Here is a 20,026-nt window from a genome sequence, read left to right on the forward strand (position 1 = left end):
GCCCCCCCGCCATTATCTGAAGAATAGATAATAATGCTATTCTCATAGTAACCATACTCCTTTAAAGCCAGGGTGACGTTGTTTATGGCTTCATCCAGACAAGCCAGCATTGCCGCGTACCTTCGCCTGTTGATGTTGTTTATCGACCGATAATGTTCAAAATACTTGCCTGGTGCCTGGAGAGGTGAATGCACAGCTTGGTAAGCGATATACAAGAATATAGGTTTCCTGGGGTTGTGAGAAGCTAAGATCTGTTGTACTTTTTGGGTGTACATCTGCGTCGAGTAGATGCCAGTGTCGTGATCCCAAGCTGCGTTGTCGTTCTCGTACAGGTCATAGCCACAGATCCCAGGGCTGTCACACTTGAAGTGGGTGTAATAGTCACCACTTCCCAGGAGTGAGCCAAAGAACGTGTCAAACCCCCTCTGAGTGGGCATGCACTCTCTGCGATAGAAACCCAAGTGCCACTTGCCAACCATGTGCGTCGAATACCCAACCTCCTTCAGCTTCTGAGGTAGCGTGACATTATCCAGAGGTAAGCAGTTGGGCTGGGTTGGCCGGATGATGGAGTGCTGAAGGCCGGTATGGATCTGGTACCTGCAGGCAGGGAGGAGACAGGCATCAGGTTGGAGGGGCAAAGGAATGCTCAGGACCTTGCCTGTGGACACCCACATACATAACTGTAGCAGAAAATATTCCTATGCATGCAGCAGCTTTCTCTGGACATATTTTGAATTGCGGATGTCAAAACCTAGCAAGATCAGACTATTACATCTGCTGAAATGGGAGAACGGCATCTGTTTCACTTCACAAGTGGTTCTGAGCAGCTCCCCCACCTCCTTTGGCCAGTGGGCATCAGCTCTGAACAAGTACTATGACACAGCAGCATCACACATTTCTCTCCCTGCTGGCCTCATTTTTAATGTTTTAATTTCCTTGTAGCTCTGAGCAGTGTCAAATCAGGAGCTCAGAGGCAATGTGCTGCCTGCCAGCCATTATTTGGCCACTGCTATTTCAAAGCAAGCAGTCAAACTCACAGACTTTTCCAGCCTCTCTTATGTATAATATAAACCCCTGTTTGTTTGCTTTTTTCTGAGCATCAACAAGTACTGCAGCACTGACTTGGGACCAGCTCTCCCATCACGTGTGACACTGAAAGCACAAGGGTTTCATTTCTGGTGATCCATCATGCAGCATGCAGGTGGGCCATGACTTCACAAAGCTGATGCTAATATTATAATAACAGAGTCAGTCATCAGAGTGCACATGATGGGCCTGGCTCTGCTTTTCCCAGGAACACCTACAGTTCTATGCGCCAGTATTTTATCTCCTGACTAACAGACATGAGTCTGGGTGGACAGCAAGTGCCCTGCCCAGACCTCAAAGACACACATGCAGGCACAGTGAAAGAGGTTTTTAAGTGACCACCCTCAAAGAAAGGGATCGCTTAATCCCTGGAACTCCTGTGCAGCAGTAGTTTTCTGTCCTTGCCTAACTGGTCAACAAAATGTTTCCCTCCATGAACCAAGTTAGACAAAACACCTACATATACGGGAGCACAGGTATTTTCAGGTACTTCCTTTTCCTTCACAGGAAGCTTTCACATGTCCCCATTTAACAATGACTGTAGGAGATTATGTGGATAAATACAATTTTTTACAGTACCTCATAATTTGCTAGTGGTAAGCAGATCTACACCACACAAATAAGCTGGACTTTGAGCATGTAACAGCAGTATATTTAAAGGCTAGGATAATAAATAAAGTACAGTCTATGTGTAAAGAATACATATGGCCTCCATGTGATTAGAAAATGAATTCAGCATGGGCAGTAGTAAGTATCAAAAATCAAGCACAAATCCATTTCTATCAGTTTGACACTAAAAAATAAAATGTAACGGCACATTATAAACCAATTAAGACTTCTCCCTGAGTGTGAGAATAGATCACATCTCCAGCCATGAACAGAACAGTACCATGAATCTGCCCCCAAACCACTTTTTTATTAATTTCTGGTAGTAGGAGTTGGGACTTCCTGACACATTCTGCTAGTATTGCCAATCTGATGGGCCTCCTGAGCTATCTAGAAAATTAAAAACATTAGGCTCTGCCTGTCCATAAATAGAGTCTGCTTTATATGATGTCTTCCTGGCCAAGATCTTAGAAGGCACCATAGACGTCTTTAATGCCTGCCAATTTGCAATCATTGTGTAACTCCCATTTTATTCTTGAATTTATTTCCACAGAACCAGAAGCTCTCGTCTAACTAATTTCTTGCAGAAGCTTTGGGTGTTGGGCTCCTCTGCTTTAAGTTGGCCTGGACTCAGTAGGCTGCAGCACCACTGCTTTTGTTGGTCTCTCTGGCAGTTTTTCAGAGCATTGTCTCTCCTACCAGTGTGTGGATCTGGAGCCCAGATGCCCAATTGTCCCCACACTCCCAGGCTGGTGCTGACACAGGAGATACTGCAGTAGTCAGAGCAAACTCTCAAAATGGCAGGGTTTGCTTTTATAAATTAAATGTCTTGCACACACAAACATCCCCGTCTTTTCCTACAATTCAAGTATATTATTCTCCTTTTAAAACAGGTAAACTACACTAGGAAACCACACTGACTAATGGCAGTGCCCTATCCTTCAGTTCACTCCATCCTTGAGAGTCCTCAGGGAACTATTTTCACGAGACATTTCATTTCCTTCCTCCTCTCTTTTCTCAGCCTTGTTAAACTCTTTCAGTAAATTCCCTTTATTTGACCTAACTGAAAAAGTCCTTGCCCCAACCCTATCATTTCAGTAAATAGCTTCTGCTCTTTTAAACCTTAACAGCCTCCTCTATGTTGAGATCAAATCCCAGTCCCAGCCAGCCAGTTTCTCCCCTGATAAGCTCATTTGGCTGGAATTCAGATTTTTCTCTGAAGCCATGTCATTGCAATAGAGATCCTTCCACCCTTCTCGACACAGAAACTGAGCCCAGGGGGGAAGAGGCAACAGAATTTGCAACAAGTTGCAAACCACCCTGCCTCTTACAAAGCTTACACAGCAGTTATGATATTAATACAAGTTAATTCTGATCAAGCATTCATAAAGAGATACCCCAGCTAGGGCTTTGCCGTTCGTTATACATCCAAGCATGAAATTCCTACACCAGTAATCTGACAAAAACTGAGCCAAAAACATCAAGGATTAGCCTCAGTTATACATATTCTTCTTAGGGAAAATATCTGCATCTTATTCCAGCATTCCCCTCTGTAAGTTATTCAATCTGCTGGCTACAGTGCACACAGACCAGTCCTGCCTCAATTCGCCGCCGCTGCTGTTTTTCCTGAGACTTTGGTGTGTTTCCCATATGTGTGCAGATGCTATTTATGGCATAGCTCTGCTTCTGACTCCACATATCTGCACAGAGACAAATATTCACATATGTAAAATGGGATCTGTAGAATAATCGATTTTCAGCAAAAATATTGAAATTGTAGAAATGTTTCTGAGAAGCAGTAACCTCTAATTATCAGAATATTCCTCACTGTTACAGAAGTGGCCAAGATTGGTTCCCTTTTCTGTGTCACATGCTTTCCCAATTGATCCGTTATGTGCCAACACTACTTTTTCAGTGAAAGTATTTTGTTCTCAAAGGATTTGCAGACCATTCAAGGGAAAACAAAATAATCTCAGCAAGAGACAGACATACAATTATGGAAGTAAATGCCACTGATAGCAATCAGCAAAAGTGCCTCTGCATTACTGTTTTGAAACCATATCTAGAATGTGCAAGAGAAGAAAAAATTTGAACAAGTCAAAACATAAAGGAAATAGGAGACAGATGCTGATTTGGGGGCAGTTCTCTAGAACGTAAACTCATGAGCCCACTAACAGCCGTGAAACGCCTGTGAAATACAGACTATAGATTTCATCGCTTTCCACCGCAAGACCAGCTAATTCTTTAGAATAGATTGTTTGAATTTAATCCCAAAGGCAAAAACAAGTTATGATCATGAACAGTCTGGAATTCATTATGATAGCTGCAAACACTGGTAACCAGTTAAATATCCACAAATGCTGACAGACCACAGAGTCTAACTGCACAGCTTTTTAGACTTTGACCTCCATGGATAGTACTTAGATAAAGGTAACAGACTGATAGTGTTCTAGATACAGCACAGGGGTTCAAGACTTGTGAATATTTTATACACATGTACTATGCTCTCTTCCTTCCTACCCCTTCAAGTTTCTAGATCGTATTTGTCTCTGTTAGATACTTGAAACAAGGAACTAAGTAAAATTTATGTGAAATGTTCAGCTAATAACATGCATATCAAAACTTAATTTATCCTCTCTACATGGGGATGGCTTTTTGCAAGTTTTCTACTCCTATTTCTATTTCAGTAGTGGGGAAATTGTTCAGATGTTTACACTCAAATCACTGTGACACCTGTTCCAGCTAAAGCAGCTGCTTAATGCTAGTTGACTGTTACACCAATTCATTTACTTGTTTGTAGTGGAAAATTCAAAGCAATGGACTCACAGTGGGAGTACCTTGATGACTTCATAGGTCCTTTCCTTCTTAGTTGTGGAGAGAAATATTTTAGACGTTTCTTAAAATAATTAAACAAACAAATCAATCCTCTATTGTGAGTTTAAGCTCGTAACACTGCTTTCCAACATGACTTCTCTTCCTTTTTTTCATCTAGGAAGACACAGGCCTAAGTCAGTGGCTTTTCCATTAAGCCCGCCTTCAGTCTCAAGGTACAGACACCATTAAGTCATTAAAGGTCAACTGTACATTCAAGTGCCAGAGTCTCTGTGGATGTAAATCACTATTGGGACACTAAAGTCAATTTGACCCAAGCTGGAGGAACGCATTAATATTTGGAGGCTTAATTTTCCCCTTCTCATGTCTTTAGTCAAGCTAAATTAGTTTCCCAGTTCTCATCCAGAGAGCAAACCAAAGCAGAGCAGTGGATCAGTGACAGGAATCTTTGCACGTTTTCACCACTGTTCCTCTGAAGCAGAGAGCAAGACTCAAGGTTTGTGTGGTAGAAGCGATTCTCCTGGCACACCTCACGTTCCTGTAGTGCTTATGCAGACTTAGACATACCTAGGCCAAAGCAGCTTTCCTTAAAAAAAGTTTCCTAACAAGTTTTCTATTGAGTATTTTCCCTCTTAACTTCAGGGTGGGTTCTGCACTGTGAAAGAAGCTGGGATGTTTCTAATTTTGTAATGTGCCTGCACAAAACTACTGATTTTAAGCTCTCATAATTTTAAAATACTGTCTTAACTGACTTCAAACTGAGATTCTTTCAAGGCTCACTGCAGATTAACAAAGAAGCACAGTCTGAAGTTTCTCATTTCAGGAACTTTCGCTTGCACAGTTCTAGTTGGTGTATGTGGAAAAAATATTTTTATCATGCTTGTAGAGCTCAAGAAATATTGAACAAATTTTCTCAATTTTAAAAATAACAATCTCTAGTCTAGGATTCAGAAAATAATATTTTAAATTAAAAATATCATTTGCCAGAAGGAGTTGCAAACAGAGCAGCTTGCACTGAGATAAGGAAGCTACATAAATGAATGGGATCATTACTGATAATTATACATTTCCTTGTTAAAAATAAGAAAATACAGCAAGTAGCTACCAGTCTATGGAGTTGGCTTAAGAACAGCCTGTGACATCTTACCTGAAACTGTTTGTGTAACACAAGAGCTGGAAATACAGCTATTCCAGATGAGTAAAGAATATAGATATCAATGAACATTTTTGATTGGAGGTTCCCAGTCCCCAGAGGTCCAAGTTAGTGGGGAGAAAAAAAACCCCACAATATCCCACTTGCCACCAGCAAACCATTAGAAGCAGGACTTAATGACCAGTGAGAGAAAATAGGTATGATAAAGACTTCTTTATAGTAGGCTGAGGCTTTACCATGGAGCCCATACACCCTCGTTCTTTGGAAAAGCACTTTGGGCAGATATGTTTACTGTCATTTACCTCAAAGTTGTTTTGAGCTCTGCAAGGTGCCCACGAGGGAAGTGGAAGGTTTTTGGAAGCTGTTCTGCTTTCAGCCCTTCAAACAAGATGGTGAAGAGCCTGGCAGAGAGATGCAAAGTTCCTGAGCAGACATGGACCACCAGCATGAAAGAATCACATCAACATTATTTTGCATCAGAAAATACTTTATGCTGCATCTGCTAAGATTTTAAAAACTAAAACCAGACAGCACAGCTGTAAAAGGGATAGGTTGATAGGGGAGACATGGGAGCAGAGAAACAGAGCTAAGCTGATTTAAATGAGATGCAACTAAACCTATCACAGCCTGACATTAATTACTGCAAAGCAGTCAGCAAGCACGGATCCACAGTCCCTTCAGACTGATGACAAGGAAAGCCATCACCTGGAGCCACAAGTTCTTTTTCCTCATTTTGTACTAAGTAAATTTACTGAGAGGCAAAATGTTTTCCTCTACTAGTCCGTGTGATACATTTTCTAAATGCTAGCACAAAAGTTTTGGTTTTCATGCAACACAGGCTTCTCAGTAACAGTCCTATGACATCTCAAGCCTATACTCTGTGAGTTACAGTTTCTTTCAAAACCAGCAGCTATGCAGCAGCGTGGCAGAATGGTTTTCTTCTGGATACTTGGTTCCAAAATAAAGTTACAGCTAAGGCTTCACTTCAACATCGAGTTCAAATAAGAATGTGATTTCAGCCAGGTAGTTGGCTGAAACAGGACCCAAGTAAGCAAAGTTTGTGCCACGACCAGGAGTGATGCTCTAGGCATGGAAATAACTCTTAACTCAGCCGTGCAGCACTTTGTCCTGGTTGAAAGTATGAACAACTCTAAGGAGTGAAGGAAAAACCTTCTACATTAGAATATGATCTCTCACACAACATCCTTTTGCTGAACAATATAAATTAAGGGTAGAAAAGCTGCATGGACTTACACTGCCTCTTTTTTTACCTGCTTAAGATTGTGGCAAGACATTCTGCATATCTGCAATATTGTCCCAGTGGCCTGAATTAAAGATGAAATACATTTATGGATACATGCAAATGGTACTATACCTAGGGGGTTAGTTCTCTAAGATGGTGGGTTCATGACTTGCAGAAGAAAATCTCCATGTAGAAAAAAGAGGTGCAAAGATTTATTACCAGAGTATGGAGGCAGTTCTTTGCTGGGATATGAGTTACGGCTCTGGAGGGTCCAGATGAGCTCTGCTGCAGCCTAGGACATGCAGAATACTGCACCACAGCCTGACCAACACCACTTCATTTTTATTTAGAAATCTGAGGGAGGCAAAGGCTGTCCATTTTCTGAAGTAGCCATGACCCCTCTGGCCCCCACAGGCCTGGTTCCCAACTATTCAACAGACTGAATGCTGACTGCAAGCAGGGATGAGCCCTGGGGGCATGTCATTGCCTCAGGTTTGTTGCTCCCCTCGGGAAAGAAATGGGGATGTACTGGAAGGGAAGACATAGCAAATCTGAGCAGGCCCCTCAGAACATTTTGTCTGCTCTAGTCTTCTGTCAATGTTAAGTGTAGGCCAGAAAAAAACGGGAGATACGAATGTAGATGGATCAGAAAAGCAAATACAACAATAAAGACTAAAAGTGAACTCCAAACCTCTGCAGACTTTCACTGCGTCAACCCACATAAAACAAAACAGAAGTTTTCCAATGCAGACACACACAGTCATTTCATCTTCAGCTGTATGCCTTGAATTTTTATGTGCTTATAAATCAGAGCAGAAAAATATCCACTTCTAAACCAAGTGTTTATAGAAAAAGTCTAACTCAAATTATTTACTGTTTTATCACTCCAGCAGTGCTACTGTAAACATTTCACTTGAAAGATCCTGAATCTTGCCCTAGTTTCAGGTTTTGGGACATAGTGGTGGGTTTTTGGTGTTTTTATTTCAGCTAAGCCTTCTCCATTAAATACAGGAAAAGGGAAAAAAAACAACCTATTTATTAATGGACTAATAATGTTACCATTTTTTGTTCCAAATGCCTTTTTCCAAGGACCTACAGGAGTTGAGGTATCCTTGTCCAACCAAATGCCATTTGGATTTTGATGCATTAACTCAACCTGAAAATCACTTGGAAATTCTGATCGCATGCAAGCCCTGACATTTGGTGATTTATGTCCTCACACCACTATATTGCTTATACTGTGAATGTCTTTTTATCATCCAGCACCTAGAAATGCCACCCAGAGTTACATGAACAAAAATAAACATTGATCAATAGCAAGAACCAGAGGGAGTTCCAGTGAAGGACTCGTGGTAGTTCAGAAGCCCCGGATACAGCGACAGATCCTGCTGCTCGAGAGCTGGGAAACCAAGCCAGAAATTATTGTTCTATCTGGCCCTATCTCCTCACCAATTTTGCATCTCAAGGATGTGCACCAGCTCCACTCTCTTTTATCTTCCCAGCTCCTGCTGATGCAACTGGAACCCCAGGAGCGAGGCAAAGCTTGGTGAACAGCAGGAAGGAACCTGTTGCCTGGAGAGCTGCTAGTTGAAAGGAGAAATAGCTGACTGTGGAACCATGCTGGGAGAGAAAAGAAACAGAAACCCTTATCTGCCTTTCCTCAGGGTTACTCTCCCTCCTCAAAAGGGGCTTTTAGTGAAAGGAAAAACAAAAATCATATAATGAAGCCCAAGAAGTTGTTTCAACTTTAAATCACCCCTCAAATTAAGTTGTAACTAGTATTTTGATGCATTAATTCTGCTTTTTTTACAAAAAATAATTAAACTGGCACTATATCAGCTCCTAACCTTTCCTGTCATTGAGACAATTTATCTGCTGAAATGGGAGGCCAAAAAAGACAAAGGAGAACGTGGGAGTCAGCAGCAGCTGGAATGCAGATGTGTGCATGCAGCTATTGTTTTCTTTGCTCTGCGTTCGCTGCAGCTGTGGAAACAGACCACAACGTTTCCAACTTTATCACTGAATGTTATTAATTTGGAAAAAAAGGGGGGAAATGTGTGATTGCATAATCAGCACTCTTAGTTTCATGTCCGCATGTAAGTGACCTGAACAGAAAACCATTTGACTTCATATTTTACAGGCCAACCGCAAATCCAGACATTGCCCCAAATCTTGGGTTCTCAAGAAGAATAGATCCCATTGGACATTACACACCTAATCAACATGCTACAAGGAAAAGAAAAGCACTGCTGTGAGTTAAGGAGTATCCTGGAGCTACACTGCCAAAAAGAGAAGTTGACAGGAACAGCCTTTCCCTGTGTATTTCTCTGAAGTTAAGGCAAGCAAATGGCAAAGGAAAACCACTTCCTTTTATTAAGTTTTTAGTCCTGCTTCAGTAATTTTCTCAGGAGGAAAAAACAGAAAAAAATAAAACAAATGGAGTCTAAAAAGCATCAAGTGGCATGCAGAAGAATTCCTCCCTTTGGGTACTTCCAAAGCTGCCCTACAGAACCTGTTGCAAACACCCCATGAGGCTGAAGCAAGAGCAGCATGTCACGACAGGGACACGGCACACACCAGTTTGTAAAGGTTCTTCTCTGAGCACTGAAAGTGTGTTTAAGTGGCCTTCACTTTACCATGTGTGTTCCCTGCTGTGCTGGAGAGAATACTATTAATATACTGGACTAGTCATTCTTACAGATAGGATAAATTTCATCATGTCTCATTGAAATACTTTGCCTAAAAGAATACATTAATTGGTAATAACACCAGCATTTTTACAGGACTGGGGGGGGGGGGGAGGGCTATGTACACATGTGAAATATTTTTCAGCTAAAAATCTCCAGGTGGAAACTCAACTCTGTGATAGTTCAGGAAAAGTAGTTCATCTTTATATAACAGGAATTTTTTCAGTGAATGCACCTAAAGGACTTGAAAGATATTAATTATATGGCTGCCTTCCCTAATAAGACATCTTTCATAAAAATGGCTTGCTCAATAGCAGTCCTCAAGGCAGCAGCTGAACAGTTATTTTCTTATCTTACATTTTAATTAAAGTACCCTATTTTGACCATTAATTACTATTTCTGCATTAATATTGTCCCTATGTATTATTCATACATCCAGTACTTAGAGTTTATATCAATCTAAATGCTGCAAAATGACCTTGAATTGACAGCAAGGATGGCAGAGGACAAAATGACAAGATGTAAAATAGAGGTTAACTACCACCGTAGCATGGCTTTATATGATATAATTTGAGAGAGGTAATTGCTTTATAATTAAAGAACATGATGACCTTGAAAAAAAATCAGGATTATTCGGAGCTTCAGAGACATCCCAAGTGTTTTAGATACCTTCAAGCAACTGCCAAACTTTGTGAAAGCTGTGATTTTCTATTACCCACAGAATAACTACATAAACAGACCATCTCGGAGCATGACATTGGAGAATGTCATAGTTTCATTCCTTCATTGAGCTTCAGTGTATCAGAGGCTACTAAGTTTCTCTTGAAACCTTAGATTAGTTTTTAAGACTCTAATTTAAAATTAGAGATAAATTATTATTGAGAGAATGCTAATCAATTGGTAATGGCCACAATCTCCCTTTAGTGTTTATAATATCCCTGTTATCCTGCTCTGTCATATGTCTCAAGCTCAGCTGTGTCAAAGAACCTATTACAGGAAAGAGAACAGATTCTAGTCCCCTTTATTGATATGTACCCACTTTCCATCAATTTAAATTGAAGAATCTTTTAGATAAATTTTTGTTTGGTGTCATCAAAATGTCAAAATGAGTTCCTGAATTAATGCATTTAATAATGCAAATAATTAATGCAAATAATAAAGCCCCTTTTCCAGTGTAGTGATTCATTGTGAATGCTGAAAAAGAAATATTCTTGGATTATTGTTTGTTTCATCTCTACTTTGCTGTTCCATTTGTTCTGCTCCATGTGGTCTATCATACAACATTATTGTAAAACATGTACATTTGCAGCAAAAGGAAATTATCTCTTCCACCATCTCTCACATATCACACAGCAACTCAATATAGCAGGACATCCACCTAGAGCAAAGGGATGCAGCCAAGAATTTGTGTTTAAAGCTTAATTACACATTTCTAGACACTGATACTGCTGACACATTCAATGATCAACTCTTACTCAAAACTGAAGAAGAGAGAGTGTGCAATGCACGCAAGCCACTTAAGCAACATAACTTTGAGTTTCACCCAGACACCTCCTGTTTCAGATCTTTAGCACCAGCATTCTGAGGAATAAGATAACGATGCCCTTCGCTACTACCTCTATAGGTACCGTGGGACACACATGCCAGAAATCATTTTGTGTCACTCCAGCATTTCTCCCAGAACTGAAGTAATTTTCCAAGAAAAGCTCCAGCCCTGCTAATCTGAAGAGCAGCTATATCTGGATGGAAGAAAAAAAAAAAAAAGCATTTTGATTTTTTAACAACATAGGTATTTTTCTGGGCTGACATTCCCTGACAACAGCAGTGGCACTGAATCATTAGCAAAAGGACTAACCTTGACTTGAAAGAGAGGGCTGGGAGCCAAGAGACACCCTTGCTTCTGGGCTCTGTGCAGATTTTAGCCCAAGCATCACAACTGAGCTCTAATTCTTTTGTCCTTCTGACACTTCCCTGTTAGTTTCTTGGTCTTTTGTGTTTCTCATTCCTTTAAGGAGGGGTGCACTATGTCCCTCAAACAGCACAACCAAGGCTTTCTAGTCTTCTGATTAACACAGCAGCAGGATGCAAAGCACCGTCACCCTGATACTACACCCAGTTCGTCCTTGCATCTGTTAAAACACAGCACTTCCAGCAACTACTTCTTTACAATGACTGCTGGTAGTTTTGTAGGAGTTCTGTCTTGTATTGCTGCCTATTGAGCAACATCCAACATCCTCATTTAATTCAGACTTGTTAGCATTCCTGGATTTTCTTTTTCTACTTCCTGATTCACTTGAGAAATACTGCATTAAAAACCACTTTTCAGAATGGACCATAATGTGCAAGTCCACTTTTGGTTAAGATAACAGCTGGTGTTGAAGGCACCATGTGCAGTTTCCAAAGAAAGAATGTGTTAGGAGAGTGAAGTATTTTATAACCTGGGTCCCAGATGAAAGGTTCCTGATTGACAACACAGGGAAATGAAACATCTTTGTTTATTCTCAGCGGAGATTAAACATGGAAATGCTTTTGCTGCTGTTATCTGCGTGGATGTAGGTGTAGGTGTGCTTTGGTAGCAAAGGGAGGAAGGAGTGGGGAGCAGTGTTTCAAGGCTGTCAGTCATCTATGTCACAGTTTGTAACTAACACATTACATACTGTATAATATGGCATAAAAAAAAAAAAAAAGAAAACGTCTGTATTCAAAGCACGATGTCTTTTTTACTTTAGGGATTTTCAAATGTCTAAAAAGCAATAAAAGTGTGAAGATAAATTGGACACTTCTCCCACGTATCCCTAAACGTTGCGGTCATCAGTTTCTTTCTCTCTTAAAAGCTCCCTATGTTGGAACTCAAAAGGAACAAAACAACTTCAGGAGGCATTGTGTCCAGCTCACTGCAACCCATCCCCTCTAAAATTAAAATGCCCCTGAGATTCAGCTCCCACAGCCCCCTCCAGGGCAGCACAACGCCAGGTATTTGGTACTTCATCTGGCTGGTTTCTGCTTCCATACCAAAGGAATCTGAGTTGCTACCTTTGCCCTCTGTCTGAATTAGGCAAAGGTGTGGGAACATGTAAGGCTGCTATTGGAGCAGGAGTGCAGTGAAGTCAGAGAGCTCTCCATTTCAGAACCTGAAGGGGACCTACAAGAAATCTGGAGAGGGGCTTTTTACAAGGGCATGTAGCAATAAGACAAGGGGTAATGGCTTTAACCTGGAAGAGGGGAGATACTAGAAAGAAGTTTGCCTATGAGAGTGGTGAGATACTGGCACAGGTTTCCCAGGGAAGATGTGGATGCCCCCTCCCTGGCAGTTCAAGGCAAGGTTGGATGGGGCTTGGAGCAACCTGGTCAGGTGGGAGGTATCAGAACTAGTTGACCTTCCAACCCAAACCATTCTATGATTAATGGTAGCCCACACATTTGATGGTTTCAAGACACCAGGGCATGGGCCATGATGAAATCCCCTCCCACCATTCTGCTACACTTTTCCCTTCTTTTCAGTCACCTACACCATGGAAGAAAATAAATAAGAGTTAATAAGGGATGGAGGTTAAAGTACATCTGTTTCTAGGCCTCCTTGCAACTGAATAATGAAGTGATTTGATGCTTCTTAACTTCCCTTTTAAATCTGGCTTACCAAAACAAGTAGTGCTATCTTGCATGTCACTGCTACAGTCTCTAATCCTTTTAATGACTGGTAATTTCTCATTTATACTCCCCCTCACTCAAATGTTGCTTTGCTGTTTGCATTGAGGGGGTGTCCAAAAGCCTGAAAGAAGCTGGGGCTGCAGTGCAACAGGCCTGGAAATAAAAGAGAATAGAGGAGAGGGGGTGAATGGAAACAGGTGCCTAATCATTGTCAGTCCAACAAAAACCCAGAAACCACAACTCTTACATGTATAGCACTTATATCTAAAACCAGACAAAGCATAAAGTATTTGCTATAAAATGTTAACATTCTAAAGAAACCATGCCTTATTTAAGATGTTAGTGAGTGATTTTGATCCCACACAATATACAGCAAGAATGACTTCTGCAATGGAGTGAGTTGGATAAGCAGAAGTGAGGTGTAAATAGGGCACAGGGAAAGTCTTGGCAGTATGCAGTCAATATATGAAACAATTAAATCTAGAACATTCATGGAACCTGTGAATTCATCTGCCTTCTGTGGGGCTTTCCCCCCACACCTGAAAACATTTGTTTAGTAGAGTGCTCTTAGCATCACGTACCCTGTGATAAATGATAAGGACAGGCATCCTCTTGAAAACGTAGAGCATCCATACTGGGAGGTAGGAGGTATATTGATCTCTATGTATAATATTCTATACAAAAGCACTTCAAAGCAAAGAGTAACTTGGCAGAGATGGATGGGATTATCAGCCTGATTCAGACATCAAGACTAAGGATGATGTTTTTGATGACTTCACAGGGCCCTTGTTCAGATGTCTTGGGATTAGGATACTTCGGATCTAGCTTTCCATACTTCAAGATACTCAGCCGGGTTGCTCAATTGCAGATTTTGTTCTACAGTCAAACTAAAAGAGGCTCATACATTTATGTTTCTCTCGCTCAGCTCTATGCTGTTCTTAATTCTTGAGTCTATTACACAGAAAGAATGAGAATAAATGATGGTGTTGTGTTACTAATTGATTGCATACATTGTCAGAGCCCATGAATTTCCATCACGAACTTCAACAGTTGCAAGATAAAATCAACATAATATTGCAAATTAAAAACAATTAAGTAAAACTGAATTAATTTAAACTGTGATCTTTTATAATACGAGGCATTTACTTTTTCAAAGATTTATTTTAGAGTCCTGAGAAATAAACCCTCTTAAAAACTAAAAGGTAGAAGCAGTGATTCTTTGAGAAACAGAAGTTGTTAAGGAGAAAGGGAAACACAGTTAGCATTTATCAAAGTGTTTGTTTCATTAAATCTAGAGCTCTGACTCGGGGAGATCCCTTTGTATGGACAGCCCTTCTACACTGCTTAAATTCCTTGCAGGTAGAAGAGCTTTCCCTGAATGGGATAGATGTAAATAACTGCCTGTTCTTGAACTGATGTTTAAGTGCATTTTCAGTCTCTGCATCATCACAAGAATTTTAGAAACTAGTCTATAGATGTTTTTACAGCTAAAAACACAAATAGGTAGCTCAAGGGATTCTCAAAAACATGCCCCTAAATCTCCATGAAATCAATACAAGTTACAGCAACCAAACACAGACCACTGATTCCTAATCTGCATTATTAAGCTTCCTTTAAAAAAAAACAACAACAAACCCTTGTCCTTCAAGGCTTTTGGTTTTTTTTGCAACCTCTGCACCCCAGCCAGGGAAACTGATTTTGTTATGTGGGTACAAAGTTATCTATACTTATATACACAGGAGGTCTAATATGACATCTAGGTCCTTAGAGTAGCAGGGCAGCTTTTTTATTAGGAGAAAATATGCACTCTGTCCAAAATGCTTATTCGACAAAGGAGATCAGTAAATTGCTCTGTATCTTGACTTGTGATCCTCTTGCCCTAGTAGAACTGTACACTGTGTAAGTCAATACATGAATGATGTTGCCCCAGTTTCTTTTTTTTTCTTTTGCAAAAGGGAAATTAAAATGGCACACTGTATTTTCTCAGAGGCTCCAAACCAAAATTATCATCACCACAGAAAAGCAGCTTCTACACCATGTGATCCTCAACCTTATGGTTCCTTGTGGGAGCCAAGCATTTGTTGAAGAAGATGACAGCAAGACCAGAACCCATCACTCCTTTTCAAGCATGATTAACTACAGGGAACATTACTCAATCAGTGGCAAATAACTTGTGGCTCCCGAACAACTTCTGGCTTTTCAAGGTTGTGAAATTATGGATTTTGGTGGTTAATAATCATGGCAATCATGTCAAAACCAAGAAAATGCTGTAATGCCAAACAAATGAAGCATCATCATTTAGAGTCTGTTCCTGTTATTTTCAACATTTGTCTCCATGTGGCGAAAGAAATGTGGGAATTGTGGAGATGGTAGAGGGAATAGAGGGAAGGAGAAGAAAGAAGCATCAGGCATGATTCATATCTGTCATGAAGAAGAAGACAAAATATTTCCTCTTCAGGAGCCCAGAGAGCTAAAGGAGAAGAAAATCTGCAGAACTCAATTGCAGGCACAGTAATTTGCTGACATTGTGAAGTATTGTCTGTGTTCCCACTGTACAACACCACAGCGAGCTGATGAGTTGTGACAATCCCACACATTTGGGAGCACGTGAAGACGTTAATAAAGCTGCCGAGTCCCAGAACATCACATCTGTTCTGTTTGTACGAGACTCTCCCTTTTACTAAACAAATGTGTCTTCTCAGTGTAGCTCTAATGGGTCACGTCAGAGGGAAGCAGCCCAGAAGAAGCTGTAAACCCTTGAGGGAGCCTGTCAGCTAACTCAGCAGCAAAATTCTTATCTAAATTTTTCCATTAGTAATAACAACATGTAACTCATTCACACAGCTCTTCCTTTTCAGTCCCAAAGCATCCCACAAAACAGATAAATCAACATCCCTATTTTAAATATAGGCACTCCCAGATAGGGGAAAATTAAGCATCTCACAGAATTATAGAATCTAGATGCACAGAGTAGTTTGGGTTGGAAGGGACCTTTAAAGGTCATCTAGTCCAACCCCCCTGCAGTGAGCAGAGACATCTTCAACTAGATCAGGGTGCACAGAGCCCCATCCAAATTGACCTGGAAAATTTCCAGGGATGGGGCATCTACCACCTCTCTGGGCAACTTGAGCCAGAGTTTCACCACCCTCAGTGTAAACAATTTCTTCATTATATCTAGCCTGAATCTCCCTTCTGTTAGTTCAAAACGATCAACGCCTGTCCTGTCACAAGAGCCTCTGCTATAAAGTTTGTCCCCATCTTTTTTATAGGCTCCCATTAGGTACCAAAAGGCCACAATAAGATCTCCAAAGTCATAGCTCTAGGGAGAGCCCTGGTCTTCCCAGTCTGAGCAGGGGACTCCACAATGGCATAAGAAAGTCCACAATTAGGTTCAGTGCCCGAGAGATGGAAAACAAGAGAGGTCTTCAAAAGGCAGCCTGAATCAAGGAAAGGTTAGAAAAGCAAGAACCTCATTGGAGACATGAGTTACAAACTCCTTCAAGTTTGTCTTGATTTTCTCTAAGGATTTTTATCTATCTACATTAACCAAACCTTAAACTTCCTGTACTGTGTTCCCTTACTATCTACAACTTGAGCTTAATAAGTCTTTGCCAATTTCAGAAATCCTCTCTGAGAGCAATGGGCTCATCAAGAATCAGTTAAGCAGCTTTCTCACCACAGTGGGTGAACAGCACATTTTCACCTTGTTCTGCAACTGTGCCCCTGCAACTTAACCACACTGCCTAAATGCACCAGTTCTTCACTAACTGTCCCAGCTGACTTGTTCAATATTCAGCACATAATATATTTTAAATTCTGGTAATCTGGTTGCATGACTGTAAAATTCCTCAATGATTCATTTTATGTCCAGCTTTTCCTGAGCAGTGCTCTATAAATTGCAGGATCCACTTCTGTACTTTTCTTCTGTTAAAATCAAACCTCTGCTTCCCAAAACCAGGCGCGTGTACATGTGTTCAAAATGAAACTGCAAGGGAAGTGGCTAAAGAGCCAGCAGCAACCAAAAAGGACAGCAGCAAAAGATCTGTAAAGCCCTAAGCTCATATTTCTCAGCCAGCCAAGAGTCTGGGCTAAACATGCATTTTGGTTCTTGCTCGGGAAAATGAAGTTTCTTCTCTCTTTCTGCTATAACCTAGTTAATCAACAGGAAAGCAGCACTGATGGTCATTTGGGGAAACTGCATCAATCTTTTCTGGTAAGAATGGTGACTCCTGCACCGTCTTAGGCAAAGTGGACATGAAAGAAAGAAGGGAAAGTTGAAAAATCCACAGAAACCACATTAAAATCAGAATGGAATGTAGTGATTTCATGAGGTCATGATCCAATTCTTAACATTACCCGAAACTTTAAGTCTTTCATTACTTTTTGTACACTTTTCTTTACAACTTTCAGTATATAATGTTTTAGACATAAAGCCAGTAGTAGGTATTGTTATGTATGTGCAGGGTTGGTTGGTTGGTTTTTTTGTTTGTTTGTTTGTTTTAAATAGCTACTTACCTAAAATCAAAAGACATTTGAAAAGCTTCTAATCTAGACAGGACAACATGTAATAACAGTGTAAAGGACATCACGACCCAGCTAACAGACAACATAATCACTTCTCAGGCTTTTATTGCCTGGAAGTTAAGATTATTTTTTTTTTTTTCCTGCTTTGGTAGGGCTGGTGGGGTTTTTTTGGAATGTCATTCAAGTTCAAACAGTCCAGTAAATTTTCTGATGTTTCATCCCTCCTGCCCCTTTTTAATTTGCAGATTGTATTATTATGCAGAAAAAAAAGTAATATTGTGGCAAACTAGTTTTCTGCACTTGTTCCCAATGAGCATAGCTTGGACATGATGCCTCAGCCTTGGAACAACAGAATAGCAAAGAACTGAATTATTATATCTGGAAATGGCCTAGACCCTGGAAAAGTGCACAAAAGCCACGCCTGGACACATTTTTTCTTGAAATATGTACATTAGGGTTCAGTTGTAGGATGTGAAAGAAAGTTTTATCTGGCTCTTCAGTTCTTTGGCATGTTGTATAAGCTACTTTCCCCTTTATTTTCAAAGCAGCACATAAATATTTTATGAACTCTTTGTCTTTGAATTGTGTTTCTCTGACCCATTGACTGATTCTCATTTGTCTCTCTGAAACTGTATCTCATATGCTATGAGAAATTCATCATCCTTGCCTGTCAAAAAAACCAAACCAAACCAAACCAAAAAACCCACAGCAGTAATTCTGTTTGTTGCCAATGCAACAGGTCAACTTGAAGGACACTGAATTTCCACTTAATATCAAGCTTGCACGGAGACAATTGTGTTCTGATATATTAGAAGCAGCTTTTAATTCATTCTTTATATACCTTAAATTAGCCACTCCCAAGGATACAATAAAAAAGGAATAAGGGAAAAAATATCTTCTCTTTCAGCGTGGGTTTATGTAAATCTCAATTTCTACCAGAAAAATAAAAGGATTGCTCTGTAAGCTTATGTATCTTGCTGCATATCTGGAATTAAGGACAACAGTGAAACACAGGCTGTTCTGAGGCTATGCCAGGCTGACAGTCACTGCTTCAAGTGCTTTTGTAGTACTGGGGAAAAATGAGTATCTAATGCAAGGCATTTTATTAAACCCCTGGATATCACTCAGTCCAACACAGCCAAATGGGTCTGCATTAACTACACCTTCTAGAATCCTCTAAACTATTCCAGTTCAGAAAAAGTGCCTTTCCTCACACATCCCCCCCAACCCCCTCCACTGTTTCCCATCTGTCTTCGTTCTCATTCCTGTGGGATGAAGAAAAAAAAACCATGCTGGAAATTGCAGGCAATTGCAATTCTAGAATCTAAGCTAGCATGATTGGTTTGACAAGGAAACATCTACTTTTCTTCTGAGATTACCTGCATTCCCTGTACAAGATCTGAAAAAGTTATTCCAGCTGAATTCAAAATTAAGATGTTAGATTCACTGTGATTTACAGCTCTTGCTTATGAACAAACCTTCTTTTTATTTCTTTTGCTCCAGAAACCCTCTCATCAGTATTCCTTCTGAGCATATAAATATCCTCTGTGTCAGTTACATTTAAGGATTTTAAGCACCAGAACAAAAAATTTGCCAGGTCACTGGAATTCCTTACTGGGGTCACTGGGACCAAACTAAAATAAGCCTTGCAGATTCACCTATGAGAAGTTCTGATTTTGCCTTCTGCCCTGGTTTATATAGTTTTCTTCTGCATGAATGTCACTGCTTTGCCCAAGCCTAGCTATTCAGCAAGGCTTCAGGAATTTGGTGCACCTTCCACAGGTTTCCCACACTTCAAATAGCCTTTAGGTAGAGAGTCAGGATGGATCTTCACGATCCTAACTTTTCCACTTCATGTTAGACTTCTCCAGTACACTAAATGCACTTTAGAAAAGTCAGAGTAATTAAATTTGGTCCACTTTCTTGTCAAAGAATATTTCCATTTTTTCAAAAATCATTAGGAAATCCAGCGAAATCCAACCTGTTCATGGAAAAAGTGCTATGAGAAGTTTAAATTGGAAAATATCTTACTAGAGAGAGACACATCAGCCTTTATCATAAGCACCGTGGTCTGGAATCTAATGAACCCAACACCTTTATCAGTTGCTTTTTTTAACATGTTCACTGAAGAGGGTCTTGAGCTACACTGGAGGGGAGAGTTCTAACTCCTCTGCAGACTCAGTCTCTTAAGTCAAAGAACAGGGCACAACGACAGAAAGACATAAACAGAGCTGGCAAAACAGGAGT

At 40.4% G+C, this 20,026-nt stretch overlaps 1 protein-coding gene across 1 annotated transcript in view; it reads right to left on the reverse strand.

Moving 5' to 3' along the window:
• ARSJ (arylsulfatase family, member J) overlaps nt 1-20,026 on the reverse strand; it is a 41,083-nt gene that overhangs the window by 898 nt on the left and 20,159 nt on the right. The window contains exon 3 of the mRNA XM_010002857.1: nt 3-597. Within this exon, the coding sequence (XP_010001159.1) occupies nt 3-597 (595 nt within the window). The remainder of the gene's footprint in view (nt 1-2; nt 598-20,026) is intronic.

Source organism: Chaetura pelagica, unplaced genomic scaffold (assembly GCF_000747805.2).
Source record: "Chaetura pelagica isolate M959 unplaced genomic scaffold, ChaPel_1.0 scaffold1098, whole genome shotgun sequence".
In the NCBI taxonomy this organism is placed as follows: Eukaryota; Metazoa; Chordata; class Aves; order Apodiformes; family Apodidae; genus Chaetura; species Chaetura pelagica.